This window comes from Salminus brasiliensis, chromosome 2, assembly GCF_030463535.1.
Source record: "Salminus brasiliensis chromosome 2, fSalBra1.hap2, whole genome shotgun sequence".
NCBI classification, from domain to species: domain Eukaryota; kingdom Metazoa; phylum Chordata; class Actinopteri; order Characiformes; family Bryconidae; genus Salminus; species Salminus brasiliensis.
Window position 1 is genome coordinate 25,100,093 of NC_132879.1, and position 19,830 is coordinate 25,119,922.

The 19,830-nt window shown below is 38.8% G+C and overlaps 1 protein-coding gene across 2 annotated transcripts in view; it reads left to right on the forward strand.

Annotated features, from left to right (window-relative positions):
• pim3 (Pim-3 proto-oncogene, serine/threonine kinase) overlaps positions 1–19,426 on the forward strand; it is a 34,451-nt gene extending 15,025 nt beyond the window's left edge. The window contains exons 1-6 of one of the 2 annotated variants that reach the window (XM_072673726.1): positions 15,634–16,025; positions 16,290–16,399; positions 16,538–16,588; positions 16,705–17,068; positions 18,068–18,244; positions 18,349–19,426. In XM_072673726.1, the coding sequence (XP_072529827.1) occupies positions 15,938–16,025; positions 16,290–16,399; positions 16,538–16,588; positions 16,705–17,068; positions 18,068–18,244; positions 18,349–18,536 (978 nt within the window). In that variant the 5' untranslated portion in view covers positions 15,634–15,937 and the 3' untranslated portion in view covers positions 18,537–19,426. Of the gene's footprint in view, positions 1–15,633; positions 16,026–16,289; positions 16,400–16,537; positions 16,589–16,704; positions 17,069–18,067; positions 18,245–18,348 lie in introns of those variants that run through there. The other variant, XM_072673727.1, reaches the window with a different exon arrangement.
• Positions 19,427–19,830: the final 404 nt, after the last annotated feature.

Consider the following 19,830-nt stretch of genomic DNA (forward strand, 5'->3'; position numbering starts at 1 on the left):
TAATCATGTTTGGAACTGCGTCATCAGATCATCTCCTTTGTTGTTTTTTCCTACAATATCCATGTCACATTTATCTAAGCGGAAGCAGACATTACAAATGAAAGCAACACTTTCCAAAGCAATACTTTTCACTGTCAAGATCATAGACAGAGGGGTTCTAGTTAGTACTCAGAATGATGCTAAAGATAGAGTCATCAGTGAAATACATCACTGGAATAGCTCTTAAGTGTCTACAAATAGCATCTTCTTTGAGGTGTTGTATTAAAAAAAGTCTACACAGATCTTAGTGGAAATAAGTTTTAGTAGAAATCAGTGCTTCAGTTTAGGAAATGAAGAGGGACCTAGTAATGCCCTGCTGTAATGCTACCACTGGAGAGCAAAAGTGGAGAGGGGTGACATAGTAGTTAGCTCATATCTGTTTGCTCTTTGTGGCTGTAATGGATCTGTTTTAGTGATGCTATAGATGGATTTTACTGTAAGCCCCCCGATATCACTCCTATTACTTCTAAACAGCTTAATCTCCTTGGCCTGGATATTACAGTTTAAAGTGGGTTGCCTGAAACCCCTAGCAAACATATAGCAAACATATAACACAGCGCCGGTAGCATTTTCAATAACCTTAATTAAAGGGATCAGACAAAGACATAAAAAGTGTTGGTTCAAATATCATGAAACTATTTTTGATCTCAGGATATTATCATATGGCAGTGGGAGGAGTGTCCAGAAAAGGCCAGCCTATGGTGACTTTTGGGGTCAGAGTAACACAAACCAGGATGAAAGTGTGGCTAGCGTGACCCGTACTGCAGTGACTGCAGCTTTATTTAGCATGACCTAATTCCCCACTCTCCTTTCCTCCTCGCTATGCCAGCAGGGTTTATGACATACTAGTTAGCATCACTTCCTCTGTAGCTAGTTTTCAGCAGTTCAGATGTAAACAAACAGAGAGCATCTGTAACTTTAAATAGTAGCTGACCTCAATGTCTCAGGTTATACTAAATCCTAAACAAGTTCTTACAAATGACCGGGGTAACTGTGTTACATAGTAAATCATGATGTAAAATCAACAGGACAGTTTTCAAAGACCTTGCTGTTTACCTCTGTGTTTCAGAAACCATACCTAACCCTTTAACCGGATCACAGCAATATTACCAATGTTCACAATGTTACACACTATGTAGTACAGTTTCAATGGAGATCTCTGACAGTAGAGATTTCCTACAGTGAGGATGGTCATTGTTCTGGAACAGGCTGCACTAGAATACTGAACCTATTGACCCATCAAAAAACAGAGCAGCTCTGACAAAGCTCTCCACTTCCCCCCCAACACTTCCTGTTGTTAAACAGGCCCCTAAATCCCCCCGTTGTCCAACACTTCTTCCTGTTTTCCATTTGCCTGCTATAAGGGCCGTCCACTACAGCTGGACTCTGGTTTACTGGACACACACAGAGGATGTGGAGTCATTTATATAAATGCTGCTGAATAACAAAAACATGTCTATTTTTGTTGATTTTCTTTTTTTTTTTGCATAATTTGAAATCTTCAGCTGCCTTAAGTGTGTGTGAAAAAATGATCAATAGAAAGACCAATAGAAATGGCCTGATATTGTGGTTTCACCTTGTTATCTACAAAATACAAAATCTTAAATATGTATGAAAACACACATGGCCATCCACTTATCCACATTTATACTGTATTCATCTCTCTTGACACCAGATGTGTGTGTTTGGAAAAATAGACGGCCACTCTGCTAATTTTCCCAAGCTCTTCCTGCCCTAATAGGAAGCTAATTTGACAGCAAGTCAAGAGGATGTTTAAATTAGCAGCATCTGGATCTCTATGTGCAGGAAAGAGGACAGAGAGTACAGAATCTTTTCACTTTGGCTTTAAAACCGAAGCCTTAATATAACACATATTTTTGTATTCTTGGTTTCTTTGATTATATTAACTGACCTCAATCTTGACCAATGACCATGACTTCCTGTCAGCAGGAAGGCATGTAACCTCACTCACATCCATGACTAACACATCCTATCAGCGCATCAGTCAATGACTCGAATGTTAATACAACTGATACCTACTGCTGATTAACTTACAGTTACTGCAGAGTAATATATTGTCTATGGTGAAGTTTAAATAATTAATTATTTAAATTAAGAGCATTTTAAAAAGCAATTATTACGCCTGATTTTTAAAAGGCAGATTAGTTTGCAACAGTTTGAGAACAGGCTACAAAACACACCAAGTGCTTTTATGGAAATCACCAATGATGCTGTATATTAATAAAGTGAGGTTGCCCCTGTGGGCAGCATGCAGGAGGACCAATTTCTTACATTAAGCCTTGTCTTTAAATCCCTGTTTTTCATTTACTATATATGCTTTGTACTGTGCATCAAAATATGTTTGTGAAGAGGGATTAACACTTTTTGTTTTTGTATAGGCGGCCCCATGGCCAATTGGATGATAATGATGAGGATGATGATGATAATAATAATAATAATAATAATAATAATAATAATAATAATAAACTATGTTTGTGTGAAAATAGATATAGTACCCATAAAGAACCATGTATTTGTACATTGATTGTAGTACTCAATACTACATGCTGATTCTGTCATAGATTATTAAAGTGGTTCTTTTTCCCAACAATGTTTAATCTTATTGAGGTGACATTGCCCTTCATTAATGATTACTTGCAGTCAGAATGCTGCTCTAAATTTTTACAAACACAGTCCAAATTATTTAGCTGTGCTTCATTTCCTGATTATCTGGTGAGTGTATGGATGTTTAGAAGTTCTAGATCTTATGGGAGACTCAGAGGACCCTTTACACTATTAGGTTCTGTAGGCAATGAGATCTCTGGCTAAACATTTAAAGCACATGCCTTTCATAACTCTGCTCTAATTTTGGTGTCATAGCTTCTGATCATTCTCCGGTCACATGAGAGAATTTGATGTGCTCTGGCTTCTTTACTCTGTTTCTATCATGTCAAAAAACACTTTGTGCCAGGGCAAAAACTACAAACGACAAGAATGCCATCAAAAATATTAACACTCATACCGTTACTGTGTTAAAGAATGAGGAAGTGTTGTATCTGAGCAAAGGGATGCCCCTGGGCTCTGTTAGATTTACCCAAGCTGTTTTGAGCTGATGATCTGGCCACTGAAGCATAGAAAACAAGCTGCCGTCTTTGCCCCATAGTGGACAAGCAAGGACAGAAGCAGTTGACCTCAGATAGCTGAGAATAGTGCACGCTTCATGTTAACCTCTGTTGAACCTACAGGCTTTGTATAGTGGCCAAAGGCTATTGAAAGCAAACTGAGGACAGGAACTCTGCATTGCTGGTGAAAGGCATTGTGGTCTGCCAGATGTTGTTTCTCAAAGACAAAAGTATTTAATCTGCATTCAATAAGTAGAATTCAATGGGTTGCTGTTTAGCAACTCTCAACAAACTATGATCAGAACAACATTTTTTGAGAGACTCTGTATTTCTACTAGAGAGAACTAATTGTTTTCTTTCCTAATGGTTCCAAAATGATGGGGTATAAGGGGTAGAACATGAGCCCACTGTGAAAGACTAAGACTCACTGTTGTGAGATGTAGCACATGCAGCACAACATCCTCCTACAATTCATGTTAACAGTGTTTTTCAACAATTACACAGCCATCTGAAATAGAACATTCTCCTCCTTCTGACATACTGATGCCACTTCACCTTCTTGAGTGACCTTTTATTAACATTCAATCATAGAGTACATTGTGTGCAGTGACAGGGTGTCCCTGGTTGATGTGTGCCCTACTGGGGAGACGTTTGGAAGACGCTGGCAAAAATGACTCCACAAACTGACCTACATTAGGGTATTTAAGGTCAGAATGGCCATATTGAGTGGAACTGCTGGCATGTGCAGCTTGCTTCTGTTTTGCATTATACTAATCACTATACAGAAAGGCATTGTCTGTTTTGAAGAGAGACAAAGGCAGAACATTTTTTTTCATTAATATGAGACTCAGTCCCAGTTGCCTTCTAACTTGGAAATGGTTGATTTTATTGAATATTTCACTCACTTTCACAAATCCACACAAAAGGGAGTTCCAGGGGCTTTGGATTGTGGGTTCTATCCTCACTCCGGTCTCTGTCTGTGAAGGGTTTTAGTGTTTCCCCTAGGTACTCTGGTTTCTTCCCTTCTTCCCAAAAACATGCATGGTAGGTGAATTGGCTAGGCTGAATCGCCCTTAGGTGGATGTGAGTGAATGGTTGTGTGTTGTACCCTGAGATGGACTAGCTAACCCTGTCCAGGGAGTATTCCAGTTTTGTGCCCAATCAGTCCGGTTAAACTCCAGACCTACTGCAACCCTGACCAGGAAGATGCAGATATGATAATGCATGGATGGATGATGAGAATGATCATTTTAATTTGATGGCAATATATAAGATGGGAAGTTAAAGGAGCAATTGTGTTTATGTAAGATATTTTGCTATCACATGCTGCCTTTGAATTATGTCAATTCAATAGGATTTTTTTCATTGTAGCCAGGGATCTTAGTTGGTCATTATGATATTCCAGAAAATAAAAACTTCATGTTAAGCCTACAGGGTGATTTCTAGACATTGTCCTACAATAAACAGGCCTAAATCTGACTTGCATTAAAAGTGATTAATAAGTATAACCTGAAAAGGACAGAAATACAATATTGATAATATAATATCAATACATTGTATCAATTATAATACAATTCTGGAATGAAACATGTTTTGTGTATTTTTGTATATTATAAATACAAAAATATTATTGTATAATTTATAAATAGTGAGTTTTATAATAGGTAGTAAGTTTATGCGCCCCCCACTCAAGAGACATAAAAAATCTGCTAAACTGCATCACTGTTTAAAAATATATTGCTACCACAATTACACTAATTAAGTCAACATTTCTATAAGACAAGCCAATTCTCATAGCTTCAGTGACTTTTTAAGGAAATGCCACACATTCTCTGTGTGGGCTAGTCACTACAGTACAGGCAGACTGTCACATGGATCTGACAAGGATTCCTGTGCTGACCTTTCAGATCTGGCAAGAGCACTTTTGATCAAAGAGCACAGAGGGCACACTTTCCAGGAATTGCCACGCCAGAATCATGAACACATCCACTCAGTATAGTGTTAGCATTTCCAAAGTCTTACCTAAACTAAAAAAGGGTACAGATTTAATATCAGGACCTGCCAATTAAAAGTGATAACCATCTTTAGCAGCATATGTTTCTGCTAAGTCAATTAAAAGAAAGCAAAGGCGTGGTGGACTTCAGTGCCTACACAGAGTCTCTCATCATTTCACATACGAACAGAGCGCTGTACTTTGGCATATATATGCATTGGCTAAACCTAATGTAGAAATACAAGAGCATTATTCTGTGGGTGATCGTCCCCATGTCCTGCCATGCAATGGCTATAACTACAGTTCTTGTCAAATGTTCCCACGTATTCTGGACAAGTGCATCTACGTATTCTGCTAATAGATGCAGTCACAGGCTTCTCTTATTTAGGTGCATTGATCTTGGGTTTTTATGGCTTAGTTAGATTTCTTCTTCTAGATTTCTTTGCTTATCTACCTAAAGCTTGGGCCAACAAAAAACATGAACAAGACAAACAAAAAACAGTTGACTGCATGTTAGGAGTGAATCTTGGACAACTTGTTGGCTAATACTAATAAACTTCTAGTTTACAAAGACCAATATCCTATTCTGTATACATCATACAAAATGTTTCTCCTATTGGTCTTAGCAAATAGGTTACAAAGATAAAACAATACGATTTGTCCACTCATGTTGTAGTTCACCACCCACTACAGCCTGCTTGATTATAAAATCCTCTATGGTAGGTCTTATCCGAATCTGTATATAGATTATATACTGAATGTTTCCAATGAAGTGTCAAATATATGTGAATTGACATAATGACATGGCCTTTACTCAAGATATGATATCTTCACTCTGATATTTCCATATCAGAAAACAAAACAGTTTTCACAAAATGGAAGCAACTATTTTCAAATGCTAAAAAAACAAGGAACTACAAGGTTTTGAATAGACAGTGATAATATGACCATGTACTGACTAACAGTTTCTGTCACTGTAAGAATCAGGTATATATTATATATTGACATTATTGGACTGAAACTAAGTTTACTTGAGAACTGAGTTCCACTTTCTATTAAACCAATGATCTTGATTCAGAATTTTTGTTGGCCAGTGTTGACCAAAACTTTGGGGTCTAGTATTTTGTTGAGCACAAATGTAGGGAAGTTAATAAACATGTACCAGGTAGAATTACATTTAAATTAAACAAAGTTTCTCTGATGAGCAAATTAACATAAGTTCTAAAAGGCAATTAAGTCTTCTAAAGGGCAAGGATGGGGTAATTGTGGGTCATCACTCATGCTGAGAGGCATTAACATTACCTCAAGAAATCAACCTCCAACCCAGATTGCCCAAATTCATTAACCTTAGCCACCCAGTCACAGAGGCTCAATGAGGACCACATGGTGTTACAGTAGAAACCTAATTAAGATGTGACCACGTGAATTTGCAAAGGTCATTATGAAATTCATGGTCTGTCTAAGCAGCAAATAGAAATAAAATTGAAGGGATGCTTGACAAAGCCACAGTCACTCACATGCCTGAATCTTTCACGGCTGGCAGCAAGTGTAATGCATGAAACACATTCACATGGCGAGCATGATCCAAGCTCTTAAACCATGTGATCAAGTAGGGGGGTGTCAAGTTGAAGCCTGACAGAAAAAGAAAACTTTCCAACAGAACTGTTCAGAGGATTGCTAGAAATGGAATTTCAAAAGATTTAGCAGACTCTGGATTGATGGTGCAAGAAATTCACAGAACTAGACCAGTAGTCCTTTGGCAGAGACAAATGGGTGAAAATCCCCAATACTAAAACTGACATTGAAAAACACCTAACCAAGCAGAGTGCCCAAACCTTTGCTTTGAGCCCTTTGTTGTTGTTGTTTTTTGTTTTTTGTTTTTTGTTATTTTGAAACCGGAAAGGATATATACAGTATTTTGGCTTATAACATTTAGAAAATGTAAAATCTTAAATTCTATGTCTTGTGGAAATCAGACCTTTTTTATTCACTTAGCTGTTTGTAGTAACAGCTATTTTGACCAGGAATACCAAAATCTCTGCATGTCACTGCATCTGAGTTTCCAGTATACTAAGTACTGTTATTTTGTGCTTACACATATGGATCATTTTATTAAACATCTCACTATAATCCATCTGCTGGACACTGTTTTTGGTGGTGGACTATTCTCAGCACAGCAATGACACAGATATAGCAATGTTATGTTAGTATGAGTTACAAGAGTGCATCAGGCACGATAGCATTGCTAAGACTTCTACCCGTCTAATTATAGTGTTGAAAATTGTCTCCCAACCAGAAATACCCAGCCAACATTAGTCCTGTGCTCAGAACCCAAAGAAAATCCTGGAGACCTACCATGCTAGAGAGTTTAATGATTCAATGAGACCTATGATTCTCCCAGTTCTAATATTTAGATGCCTTGAAGGCCTTCATTTCATAGACCAGGAGTGTTAGATTAGAGTTGGAGCCAAGTTATGCAGGGTTGTAGATCTCCAGGCCAGGATTGGGTACATCAAGAACACAAATTATACAACATACCTACACTAGGGTTCATCAACACCAGTCCTGGAGAACCTGATTTTTGACATGGCTGATTCAGCTGATCTGTTAATTGCCAGATTTAATTTGTGTGTTTAAAGTTGAAAATCACCAAACTGGACCAGAATGAAAGAGCTCTAACTTACAAAAGTGTACAAACAAGGTAGTTGGGTCTAAAGCTACTTAGGAAATGTAAATCTAAATAATAGAAATAGGCAGTGAATGTAGACACAAGGTCGACTAAAGAACTATACACTGGCAGAATAGATGTATTCAGTAGTGTGCAATATATTGCAATGTGGGAAAAAATCTACAGTGCTGTGCTGAAGAAAATATGAATGACATGCTCTTTAAATATAGCTCATTGGAAGAAGCTTCATGTGTTTACGCCAAGCTTGCTGAGTCATGCTGAGCCATGTGCCGAATCATGAGTGCTTTGTTTTGGTCACATGACATCAAATCTGGTGGGAGCAGGCTTGAGGTCAGAGGTATCAAGCAGGACTGCACTCTTGCTGAGTCACACTGAGCAATGAGCAGGACAATGTGATTCGTGACAATGCTTTGTTTTGGTCATGTGACATTTAATCCGGTGGCAGTCCAGGTAACAAGTATCAGACAGATTGAACTCTTTGTGGCGTAAGTCCATTGTGCAAGGGGTTACGAAACATGCTCTACATACCTCTGCCTCTCAGAATGATCTAATTCTTTTACTGCTTGGTAGTAATAATTAGAAGAATACATAGAAGTGGGGTTCATAGAAGGGTTTGTTCTAAATCCAATGCATTCAGACATGTCCTGAACCGACAGAGCAGGCTACTTTTAGAAGAATAAATGCTTTGCAGTGAAAGATTTCTATCTCTTGCTCCCATTTATATATAAGACAAGAGAGGAGAGGTAGCTGTGAGAGTCGAAAATAGCCTCTCTGTGTGGGTTACAATAGCTGAGTCAGACAGCTTAGTGAAGCCTATAATTTTCTTAAGAGTGGAGACAGTGTGCGAGCAAAAGAAGAGAAGTGTATTATTATTTTAGTAACAATGCTAAAAAAAAAAAAAAAAATTCCAGTTCAGTCAGTATGACTACTACATAAAGTGGGACATATTTTTATTCTTTTCATATTTTTTGTTTATCCAGAGCCTACATGTATACCACAGATTGAGATTACCAAAGTAATTTGCCCAGTGCACTGACATTCTCTGTCTAAATTCTTATATATTGTAATATGTAGTTCTAACAACCAACAAAATAAAATATCATTCAGAACTGGATAAGGGTTTTGTAGGTAGGGATAGGTTTAATAGATTTAATAACAGAACGCTGTATACAGGGAGACTGTAGTGTAGGGGTCATCTCTTTCATTTCTAGAGAGCAATAGGAACAGTTTTCCTGCTCAAACACACCTGGTTTAACCATGGCCCTCCAGGACCAGAACTGATGTGCATGGCAGAGAGAGAAAGAGAGACCATGTAAATAATATTGGTGATGGATGATTTCCATTAATTCAATAAGTAACATATCATGAAATCCCATTATGCTGTATCTAAATAAACCTCACTATAAAGTGTCTGAAGCACCCAAATGCATGTTTACATAGAACAGTGTTTTATGGCTTATTGCAATGATTGTACAATGTATCAGTAAGATCAAAGAATACATATAATATATATAATGTAGGACATAATTTATTTTTATTTTAGTTAATGTTAGATGGTAGTGTTTTTTTATAGATCACATACATAACATTAGTTTTACAACTGTAATCATTTTACACATTTTTTTATCATTTTATGCAACCTTAACTAGAACCATATAGACCTACTTATAGAATGATCAGTCTAATATAATCTAGGCTAAATCCTTAATCCCTTTAATGAGTTCATTTGTTGGTTGAATAGGAGAGAGTTGCTTTTTAATCACTGTCAGTTTGACTGATGTCTATGTGTGACAGGGCTGTCATATATATACCCTCTGGGTCTTTGTGAGGGTGGCAAAATATCCATCTTCTATCACCACAATGACAATAATGAGTGGCTTTTTAAGTAACAGTTTGGGTCAGAAAGGTCCTGTTTAAATGATAAGTATCTCATGCAGTTCATTTTACATAGTCTTAATTTGTCCTTTTCCAGCGATACGCCTAGAAAAGCCTCAACAAGAACACGCGTCTATTGTCTCTTTTGTTTCCTCTTTGAGCCCATATGTTGAATACATTAAAGATATTGAGACGTCTCGTACTGCTGGGGTGGGGTGGAAGGGTGGGGGCTGTGTATTTGACTGGCAGATAAATGAAGTGCTCAAACAAAGACATCTCTGATTTCCTTTGACATGAGAGCATTACAAATATCTGAGCTCCTTGTGTGAGATGTCAAACCATTCCTGTGGGTCTCAATATCAGTGTTGTGATGCACTGCAAAAAATTATATCCTGGCAAGCGAAATCATCCTAAATCAAGTCAATATATCTAATAACTCACATTAGGAGTGTACAATCGGATTACTTAACCTAGTTTTGTTCTAGAAATTCCAGTGAGATTTTGATTGCCAGAAAATGAGTTTAAGAAATAGAAAGTAATTGCCAATGGAAAGAAATATACATTGTCTTAGAGAAGTAAAAAGGTGTCAAAATAAGATATTTAATAATTGATGGTTGTTGAGAACTTTACCAGGAACTTTCGTTCTTGTTTCCCAGAGTACTGGAACTTTTCTCTTAGTTCAGTGTATCACTAAGTCACTCTTTAACCATATTTCAGTTTAGTCATTAAGTCTTGTAACATTGTATTCTTGTTCTGTGTCTCATGACTCACTGGTGTGCATCCTAGTCTCATGCCATGCTCCATGCTTCATTTTGATTTTAAAATCAATAGATTTAAAAAACTAATTGTGCTCATATAAGTTAATAAGTTAATCATTTTTGACCGTTTATTTCTAATTTTCATTCTCTTTCTCGCTATGGACTCATGTTGCCACAGTGTTGCAATATTAAGTACACCTTTAAAGGAGTGGTTTAGGAATTAAAAGTGACTCAACGTGATGTAATTAATAGGAGCACCAAGAGGTATATCAGGGTGTGGAAAATCATGACTTTTCCACAGTACAATTATTGTCTGGTATGCTTTTCATTGGCCTTCAGTGCTTTCAAGAGTGGGCATGTTTTACTCTTCTGTTTACTGTTTACTACACCTCTCATATAAACCTCTTACCTATAGTAGGAACACTCTACCTTATGTACTCATATTTATAATATACAGTCAGACATCTGACCTGGGCTATACATGGCAGTTAAGACAGTTACTAAATAATTCATAGTCATAAGTAAATAATGCATTTTAGAATGAATAACAAAAATACAAGCCAAATATATCCTCTTTGTTCTATTTGGATGCCATTATTTTTGATCTTGCTCATATAGAATTTAGCCACATCTCCTTTGCCCATCACTTGACTATGCAATATGATTCCCATGCCTCTGTAGAGACGTTTTGCTTCCTTTGTCACTCCAGATCTAGATCTCTATAAATAAATAATCTATTGTTAAAAGGTACAACAAATATTTGAACTTAACTAAATGGAACTATGTCTAACCCCTTAGCAAAGCACTCCCAAAAGTGTTTCCTGTGGTCACAGATGAGTACATACTGTGAGTAATATGTTTTCAGTGCTGCATTGACTCCCTCTCCTTCTCTCTTTCTCTTTCACTCCCTCCTGATTGTCCCTCTCTCTCAGCTGATGTATGCAAACGATGATGCTACTATTCCCTGGAGTGAGATAAAAAGCAGTAGGAATAGGGCAGTGATTATAAGGGTGGTGGGGTTTACTTCTGGATCCAGATGAAGAAGGGCTCTCTGACCTAGATTCCACAGTCATAACACTGCAGACCCACGTGATTAGGGTCCTCAGTCAAAACAATAACATGAGGAGTGCAGGCGGAGGCTGGGGCTGGGAGTGCAGGCTAAGGCTGGGGCTGGGGCTGCAGGGGTTGGAGCTGAGGTTGTGGGTGAGACTCTGGGAGGTCTGCATGTGAAGAGGTGGCTTTGATCTTCTAATTCTTCACAGGTGCTGAAGAAAGATGACTGCCTGATAAACTCACTCTTTACATGGCAACCACACAAACACAACTGTTCCTAATTTTGAGACAGCATAATGAGGCAATGAACAGGACGCCTCCTGTGGTGGTAAGTGGGGTTTTTCACCATGACACAACAGTATTTTCTTCTGTGGACCAACATGAATCAAGTTGCTACCTGAAACCTGAGAGTCTTGTGTGTAAACCTAGCATGACCCAACTAAAAATCTAAAAAGCCCCATTCAGTCAGAATAAAAGGAATATGCTTGATCCTTTGAACAAAAGATGACACTATTATTTGTTTAATGTTTTATTTAACCTTTTTTATATGACCAGTGTATGTCATACTGCTCTCTATGGAATGCTGGAAATGACATTATATAACATTATGAAGGTATAGACCATATATTCAATCAACACATCACTTCACAGTATAGGTCTGATGGTAGTATTGGTCCAGTACGCTCTATTACATTGACAATAGTTTTGGTATAATTGAAGAAAATACTGTATGAGTCGTGTCTTTCAGAAGCAGTTCACAGTATTACAAATGGCAAATCAGAGACAAAATGCAAAGTTTTAGTTGTAAAGTATCAAACTTATAAAGCATAAAAGAGACAGATTTATAGTTATCTATCATACACTAATACCTGACAAAACATGTACAGATTGTTGCTGCAGATTGTTTTTCCTTTTGACATAATGTGAATCTGGCGGCTCAACATTTTTATGTTCAATGCACCAATAGAAATGGTCCCAAATTACTTCAGTCTTCAAATGGGTTCAGTCTTTTTCATTATCTCCAGTGAAAGTTGCAATTTTGGACAATTCTGAGTGACAGCAACAATATGCAAATGCAACAGACACATTATACATGTGATGAAATAAACACATATGTAGACTCATGCTCTGTCACAAAAACATCCACCTTTTAAAGATGACTTACATGTCTTACTTAGTTCTTTGACATTTAGCCATGTACAATACACTAACGGCTAGATAGGTAATGAATCTAGCTGTTAAATTTTGTTCATCATTTTATCCATACTGACTTTGTATTTAGCAGCATCCAAGTTTAGAGGTCTTTGGACTCTAGCCTATTCACACTTGCTAGAGATATTTTCTGAGTGAACAGCAAAGCACTTCTGTAAGTCACTCTTGAGAAGAGAGTCTGCTAAGGACCATAAATGTAAATACAAAATGCATTCAAAATCTTTCAATCTTTGGATGAATCAGTGAGTACATGTTTGAGCGTATTACAGGAATTCCATATATACTGTATGTGTAATAGAAACACATGCCATATGAAGATTTTTTTCTGGCTTGCTGTATCATTCTGTCACCCACTCATATCAAGTTAAATTTATGAAAAGCAGCTGTAGACCTAACTATACTCTATATAAGTAGAGATGACTTCAAAATAAATTTGTTTGTCATTATTTCGTAGTTTTTTTATCATTTGGGGTTAATAGACACAACTTGAATTCTGAAGTATCCGCATAGAACATAGTTTGACAAGTTTATGATGCACCGGTTTATTAATTAATTCCACCTAATGCATTTAGAGGATGCACAAAAATGCTTCTGTTTTTATCCACTGACCCATTTTAGAGTAAGCCTTTCTATTTAAAAATGAATGGTTAGTGATCCTTTCCCTTTGAATTCCATCTTCTGGCGCTTCCTTCCTACGATGGCTATGTTTATGGTGTGAGATTCTTTGCTCTTGGCAGTGTTTCGTTTGGTGACCCTCTCCTTAAAAGTATATAGACATATAAAATCCCCTTGACACCTAGAGTGTAGGCTCCTTTTAAGTCATTTAAGGCCCGGTGTGTGGTCTTTACACTAGCTGATTTCTTGGCAGCATTATCCTCAACCTCCTCCTCCCATACTTGGCTTGATAGTTGTCCTCTTATAAACTTTTGTACACATATTCCAAACTAAATATATTTTCTTACACACATGGAGTCTCTGGTCCATTCTGTTCTGGTTTCTCAGGTCCACTTGTGATTGGGGAGTTCTAGCAATGTATTTTGTAAGTGCTACCTGAGCTCTGAAATCCCACCCTCCAGGTCTAGACAGGTCCTTTGATCCACAAAACACAGGTTTTACTCTCCCAGGTTTCCCTGCTGTTGAAAGTGCAAAATCTAGAGAAAGCTTTCCATAATTGCTCCAAGGTGTCTCATAAAAGACACAGCAAGAGCCTTGAAGCCATTCTGAAGCATGACCTAATGTGTCTGGCATGAGATGAAGTGGGAGTGTTAACTCGGAGAAGGAAAGAAGCATAGAGAAGCGAAAGATACAAACCATAAGAAGTTGATTGTATAAATGAATGTCATGTGGATCTACATTCTAAAATCCTGAAGTTGTGGTTTTAAATCCCAGGACTGACTAGGTTCTGCTGGATGTGCCCTTGAGCAGTTAAACCCCTACTGCCCCAGGCAGTGCTCTGCTTTTATTGGCACTGCTACGGCTCACAGGAGCTGCATACCATAGCCTAGTTTTAACACTGTGACAGGAATATTGCAATTATTTTTTCTATTTATTCCTGAGTCTTACCATATAGTGTGCCGTCCTCCCAGTGTCCTTTCTGTGCAGTGTTACCTAGCTGATGAGACTGTAGCTGGGTTACATTTTTTTTTAAATCCACTTCCAAAATGTGTTTAGCTCCAGTTTGTAAGCTGAGGTAGTCCTGCTTTAAGGAAGTAGACACTGGAAAGACGCAATGGTAAAATCTAGTTGTTTATCATTAGCTTTTAGCCTAGCACAGGTTCTTGTTTACTTTCCTGGATTTTACTTCATTGTGTCCATTGTGAGACTTCTGTGGTCACGTTCTAAGGAAAAGCCCTGCACAAGAGTTCCTATAGTTCATATAGAAAGAGTCTGGTGGTCATGTTCCGGTCTCTTGTGTTACACGTTCCAAAAACACTATATTCACCGTATAGTGGCTGTCGCGTTTTTTTACATCTTTGCTAGCTAACAAGATTTTTGCTAGTAGGCTGGGTTTATGCTAATTTTGGGGGCATAAATAAAAAGTGCCACAACCTTTACAAAACTGTTTTGGGATTTTGAAATTGATTCATTTTACAACTCAGCTTTGGTTATGGCAAAGGAGGACACATGAGTGTTGGAGGTGTTTGATGTCAGTTATGTAGCAAACAAACTCTCATTATTATACTATACCAAGTAAATTCTGTTTGAAATTCTAGGTTCCTGTTAAACAACCTAAGTGTAAACAAATTAGCTATTTTATCATTCAACTCATAGGTTCATACAGTCTTATAGTGTTTACTTTGTTATATAAACTAGAGATGAATCATAAAATAATACTGTTTCCCATAATGCCAAGCATGGTGAAATCTCACAAATGCCCAAGATCATTGCTTTAATGAAATGCCAAAAACCTGATGTAGTCATATGTATGTTTTTAAGTATTTTAAAATGGCTTTTTACATTCTTCTTCTTCTTCTTATTATTATTATTATCAAACTAATTTAAATAATGATGTATTATATTCAGATTTCACAACGTGTTTGTTTCGCAAGCTAATTAGCGTGTGGGATTGGTCGCATCACAGTCTACGCAAACTGGTTTACTGTTTCTCTAATAAAACGCCGCTGAACGCTCCCAGACACTGTATCCTTGGGCGGCGCGCACTACAATACACACATCAGCACATTTCTCCGGACCTCGAATAGGACGTTTATTTTCAGAGAACTGTATTAAATATTAGAACACTTCCGCGTTTTTTCATTTGTTTTTGAGTTTTATTTATCATTAAAAATCCAAGGTTTTTAATGTTTTCTCAATGTGTGAGAGAGTGCCGTAGTTGAGGCATCGCGGAGGGATCTGTGTCCTGTGTGTGGATTAACTGGGTTCTCACACATAGGCTCACTCTGTCGCGCGCGCGCCCGTAAGCGGACTGTGGAGTAGCTCGCAGTGATCAGGCAACTTCTCTTACTATGGATGCTGAGGGAGGTTGTTGTGAATATTATATTTAGCGAAGTTTCACACCTGAGAGGTGCTAAAACCTCCTGCACTCCTGTGTATTTTACATATTCTTCCACGCAGTGAGTGATACGCTCAGCGGATACCTGTGATTTTGCTTTATTTTCTTTATTTTAAAATCGGAACATTTTTGCTCAGCTTCTGGACGTTTGAAGAGGGGCTTTGTTTTGGGACGTTTTCAAACATGTTGCTGTCCAAGTTTGGGTCTTTTTCTCACATTTGCAGCACGTCTAATATTGACCACTTGCCAGTGAAAATTCAACTCCAAGCAGGTAATCATATTAACAGCAGTGGAGTTTGTTCTCTATGATTCTTTTATGCTTAATACATTCCTATATCTTTATAATTATTATGTATTTATTGCATGACTGTGGAACATTACGCTGACATAAAGTTTAGCTGAGCCGGTCTTTCACAGAGCAGCTGCGGGCATTCCTGTGTCCATGACCTCAAATTTGGAGCCATTTTGATGCGCACGCTTGCCTTTGGTGTGAGGTCTATGCAGGTCTAATGGTTATTGTACCTGTGTGTTACAGCTAAAGCTGAGCGAGAGCCGTTTGAAAAAATCTACCATGTGGGCTCGGTGTTGGGGAGTGGAGGTTTTGGCACGGTGTATGCCGGCAGTCGGCTTGCAGACGGTTTGCCGGTAAGTAGTCTAAGTAAGCCTCGGCTTTGTTGTGGCGGCGGCAGCAGCAGCACATGGCCGCGTTTCGCGCGGCAACGTGGCCCGCGTGCGATGCTTCCCAACTAACGTGTGTATGTATATGTGCTCTGCTTTCCGTAGGTCGCGATTAAACATGTGGCAAAGGAGAGGGTCACCGAATGGGGCTCAATTGTGAGTATTATAAGCGCCCATGCTGTTCAGGGTCTTTGTCCCACGTGTCTTCTCCTCTGTATGTTATGGTCAGCCGGTCCGCCATCACTCACACTTCACGTCCACCTCCTTTACAGAACGGCTCTCTGGTTCCTCTGGAGATCCTCCTGCTGAAGAAAGTGGGAAACGCCTTTCAAGGTGTAATTAAACTGATCGACTGGTACGAGAGGCCCGACGGCTGGCTGATAGTCATGGAGCGACCGGAGATGGTCAAGGATTTATTCGACTACATCACCGAGAAAGGCGCTCTGGACGAGGACACGGCTCGCGGCTTCTTTCGCCAGGTCCTGGAGGCTGTCCGGCACTGCTACAGCTGCGGGGTCGTTCATCGGGACATCAAAGACGAAAACCTGCTAGTGGATTTACGCACAGGAGACCTGAAGCTCATTGACTTCGGATCAGGGGCAGTACTCAAGGACACTGTGTACACGGACTTCGATGGTGAGTCCTTGGCTTTTCACGCCCCACTTGTGTTGACATTCGACATTTATGGCTGATGCTCTTATCCAGAGCGATTTAGGAGTCTTGCCCAAGGATTCTTACTGGGGAAAGGCAGTGTTGTTACCCTCTACGGTACACCAGCCATATAGGGCTACATCCTCACCAGGAATTAAATCTCTGTTTTAGTGTATTGTCCTACTTTTAATGTAGGCAGAATAGTTTATTATTGATAATCGTTTACAGTAGGTCTAAATAAACGCTGAGCTGGCTTTGGAGAATGTTTGAACTCTCTTAAAATGATCATTGCCCTATCTTTGTCATTTGATGTGCATATATAATTAAATAGTTGGACAAACAAAGACAGTCTGAGGCAATCAATATTATAGGACACCATATAATGATGTTATCCTAATAATAAGCTGTTAATAATATTAAACTATGTTGAAAAGAGCATTGGAGGAAAAGAAGTGAGCTGCTGATCCTGCGTAACATTAGCATTTGTTGTGAAATGTGAGTTGTGAAACCACGTGACGGCTGTTTTTGTTTGGTATCCAGGCTAGTCTTACCCTACGGGGCCGGTACAGCACCTCTAGTGAACAGGCCTTTGTTATGGGAAATGACTCATGCTGAGCGCATTCGGAGTTGCTTTAGCATGTTACTATTTGTGCTGGTTGCATGTGAAAGGGGTAGATTGGCCTCCAGTTTCGGTTGGCCTTTATTCCTTTGAATTTTCCTTGCTGATCTCAGTGGGCTGTAGATGTGGTGGAGGAGGGGCTGCTGTGTTGGAGCCAGACGCTGGCGCCCGCCTTTTCCAGTCAGCTGACTGAGTGGCTCTTGCAGTGTAATCCACATGTAACTGGAAAGCTGTTACAAAACCTGCCACTCACAATGATTATGGAATTCTTGCTTTTAAAAACATTTTTGTTTTCCAACACTTTTGGGTTTTGTTAATTGAACATGTTCATTTAAAAGCATTTCTCACCATTTTTGTATGTGCAGGTACCAGAGTGTACAGCCCTCCGGAATGGATTCGCTACCACAGGTACCATGGGAGGTCAGCAACGGTGTGGTCACTGGGTGTGTTGCTGTATGATATGGTGTGTGGGGACATACCTTTCGAACATGACGAAGAGATTCTGAAGGGTTGTCTCTACTTCAGGAGACGAATCTCCCCTGGTATGTCATCGATTAAGCTTATACATGAGCTTAATATGTATATTGTAGCCGTGTGTGTGTCTGTGTCTGACTGCATGGTAAAATTCTTGCTTGGTCCTCTACAGAATGTCAGCAGCTCATCAAATGGTGCCTCTGCCTGAGGCCCTCGGACAGACCCACACTGGAACAAATATTTGAGCATCAGTGGATGCATACAAAGAAAGACTCCAAACCAGAGACTGGGGACATCACTCTTCTTGTGATCAGTGCAGATTCCTCGTCAAGTACAAGCTCAAGCAAAGAGAGCCTCTGATGGGAATGGATGTACTGACAGACCGTTGTTGTCCCAAAATTGGTTGCCAGGACTTTATTATTTTTTTTAACTTTAATTTATTTTTCAGTCTTTTTCATTTCAGCGGAATGGATTTTGCATGGGAATTGCAAAAGCAGTGTTGCTAGCAAGCCTATGGTCATATGTTTCGCTCTTATAGAGCATAGACTTGGACTTGTTTACTTTTTAAACTATTAGTTCAGTGCCTTTTTTCCACCCCCTCAAAAGCTGCTTTTGCAAGACCTCTGTTCTTTTCATGAGGTCTGTCTCCCTCGCCCCCTTGTGGCAGAAAATTCTCTCAACAGATGCACATGCAAGACAGTGGACACGTTTTTTTGTTGTTGCGTGAAGTCAAAGTGGTGGTGTTGCAGAATTCATCTGGTGTTTATCCACCAGTCCATCTCTACTCTTACCGCATACTGACTTTTGGTATACTTGGGTGATGTGCACAATCAATGCAATATTCATGGGTTACAGGTTTTTGAATACATGTTGTATTTATGTAAATTCTCTCCCATGTATATTATTTATTCATGCAAAACAAACATTCCACATCCTGTGGCTATTTATTTATTTATTCATTTTATACCATCTGCAAAAAAGGAAGAATGCTAGAGTTGGTACCCCTGTTTTTAATTGTAACCCAGTTTTGAAGGCTTACTTGTCAGCTAAGCCTGTCTATAAACTGAAGTGGGACTGAGGTGACCAAGTGATTTCAATCTAATGTAACATGACTCGAGTTGTCATCTATCCTCCATACTAGATGGAAGTAGCCTTCTAGTTTGTACTTCCACTGTGACTGTAGAATTCCTTTTGCTATTGTGAAACAATGCTGAGTTTATTTTTTTATAATAAATTCCTTTACTATGAAACTGCTGTGTCGTTCCTGGCTGCTCATTCCCTGATGATCATGTTATGATCATGTTATATCACTGTGAATGTCCTGCCATGCAGCAGCTCCTACACTGCATTACTGTGACTGTGAGTGAGGTGGAGGGGTTTCATCTGAAAAGGTCTTACTGTGTTTTAGCCTGTGTTACACATTGTTAAAACTTCTTTATACATACCAAAACAAATGGAGCCTGTAAAGAAAACCCGTCACATTTTATTTTTTTCAGAAATGCAATTGGACCTAGGAAAGAGAAGAACTGCAAACACCCCTTTGAAGCAATTTCAGGACCCAGTATCTCAGAGGGCATGTTAAAGATCATCTTGGCTGATTGAAAGAGTGTGTGTGTGTGTGTGTGTGTGTTCGAGTTCAATCTGATGTTCTGCT